Below are 1,550 nucleotides of genomic sequence, written 5' to 3' on the forward strand. Positions count from 1 at the left end.
TGTGCAAGAGCAATGGATTAGGCCTTCCCCTAAAGAGCCACATCTAATCTCCAACAGGAAGGCCTTGCAGGGTTTCAGACAGGACCAAGGACTCTCACCCACCCAAGAACCACCGAGTACCTTCTCCCTACCCCACCCCCTTTTCTTTCGGCCTGGGGCCACTGTCACCCCAGAGCCCCCTCCCATTCTCAGCTCTTCCACAGGGGTCCAGCAACGTCCTTCGATGCCCAAGAGCTAGAACCTGTCGTCCTTGGCCTCTGTGAGGCCCAGGGACCCTGGACTGCTCCCTCCTGCCCCTGCAGACTGGGATCTAGTTGCTTCCCACAGCCAGACGCCCACCCGGCAGGCATGGAGAGAGCAGCAGTCTCCCAAGTCCACCCAGCTAGAGCATCTGAGCTCTGGGGACGTAGGGCTCTCCCATCCCTTTGTTTCCCTACCCCTACAGCAAGGCAGAGAATGAAGCCTCTACCAAACCCTCAGAGGTGGAGTGCATCACAAGGCACAGGAAGCTGCTGCTGACAACAGGCTGAGAGAGGAAGCACATCTCAGTGGCACCTCAGTTGAGACAGCAGCCCACAAGCCCATGACAGCTTTCCTGGGCCATAAAAGCATAAGATCATAAATGTGCTGTTATAAAGCTAGCTTTGTCGCTACCTTTAGCATGCAATGATGGATGATTACTACAGATTTCAAGATATTTTTTTATTTTATTATAAAAGTAATACAAATGACAAATGAAATGTGAAGAAGGGCAAAGGCATCCATTTGCTGCCCTGCCTTCCTACTGAGACCACGACCGGTAATCTGATTGTCTACTTTTATAGCCTGATGTGTCATTCACAACCATGACTACGTTAATGCTCTTGTGTCCGTTTTCTTGCTGTAATGTTTTCTCCATACTGTTCACAGATACCTGTCTATCGACTACAGATGTGGGATGGCAGAGGTACAGCCAGGCTCCACCACTCTGCACGTATCCTTAGTGTAAACCCAAATATAACTATACTGTTTCTGATAAGAAATATAGGCTAACTATATTTGCAAGCAGTAGAGTGCTTCCATCCAAGAAGGTATTTTTCTGAAAGGAAGTTTATGGGTTGGGACTAGCTAAGTCAGCCCTGACTATCTCTGAGATAAAAGACGAATGAAGCACGCTGATGAGCCTCATATCCAATCTTTCTGAAATGAAGTCAGCACCAAGAAGGGCAGATGTCATCTTCTAAGAGAAATATTCTGCAACACAGAGGAAGAAGGTCAGAGTGTAACTAATAGAGAGCATATGCAAGACTAAAATTAGAAAGATATTTAATGTAACTATCCCAGTTAGGCGGACAAATGTAGAGTAAGCAAATACCAGACATGTACTAAAATGTTACAGACAGAACATTAACTCAGAATTTTCTAAGTAAGCATTTGACTACAACCATTATTGGCCTTTGCATTTCACTCCAGTTACTTAGATGCATGACTGTACAAAATGCTCTGGAAAAATAGGATATTCTCCATAGAACATGAAAATTAAATTATTTCTTCAAAAAACAGCTAGGAAA

General features: G+C 45.4%; 1 protein-coding gene across 1 annotated transcript in view; it reads right to left on the reverse strand.

Annotated features, from left to right (window-relative positions):
- Positions 1-687: 687 nt before the first annotated feature.
- Tsen15 (tRNA splicing endonuclease subunit 15) overlaps positions 688-1,550 on the reverse strand; it is a 212,719-nt gene continuing 211,856 nt past the window's right edge. The window contains exon 5 of the mRNA XM_031384687.1: positions 688-1,233. Within this exon, the coding sequence (XP_031240547.1) occupies positions 1,213-1,233 (21 nt within the window). The 3' untranslated portion in view covers positions 688-1,212. The remainder of the gene's footprint in view (positions 1,234-1,550) is intronic.

This window comes from Mastomys coucha, unplaced genomic scaffold (assembly GCF_008632895.1).
Source record: "Mastomys coucha isolate ucsf_1 unplaced genomic scaffold, UCSF_Mcou_1 pScaffold1, whole genome shotgun sequence".
Lineage (NCBI taxonomy): Eukaryota > Metazoa > Chordata > Mammalia > Rodentia > Muridae > Mastomys > Mastomys coucha.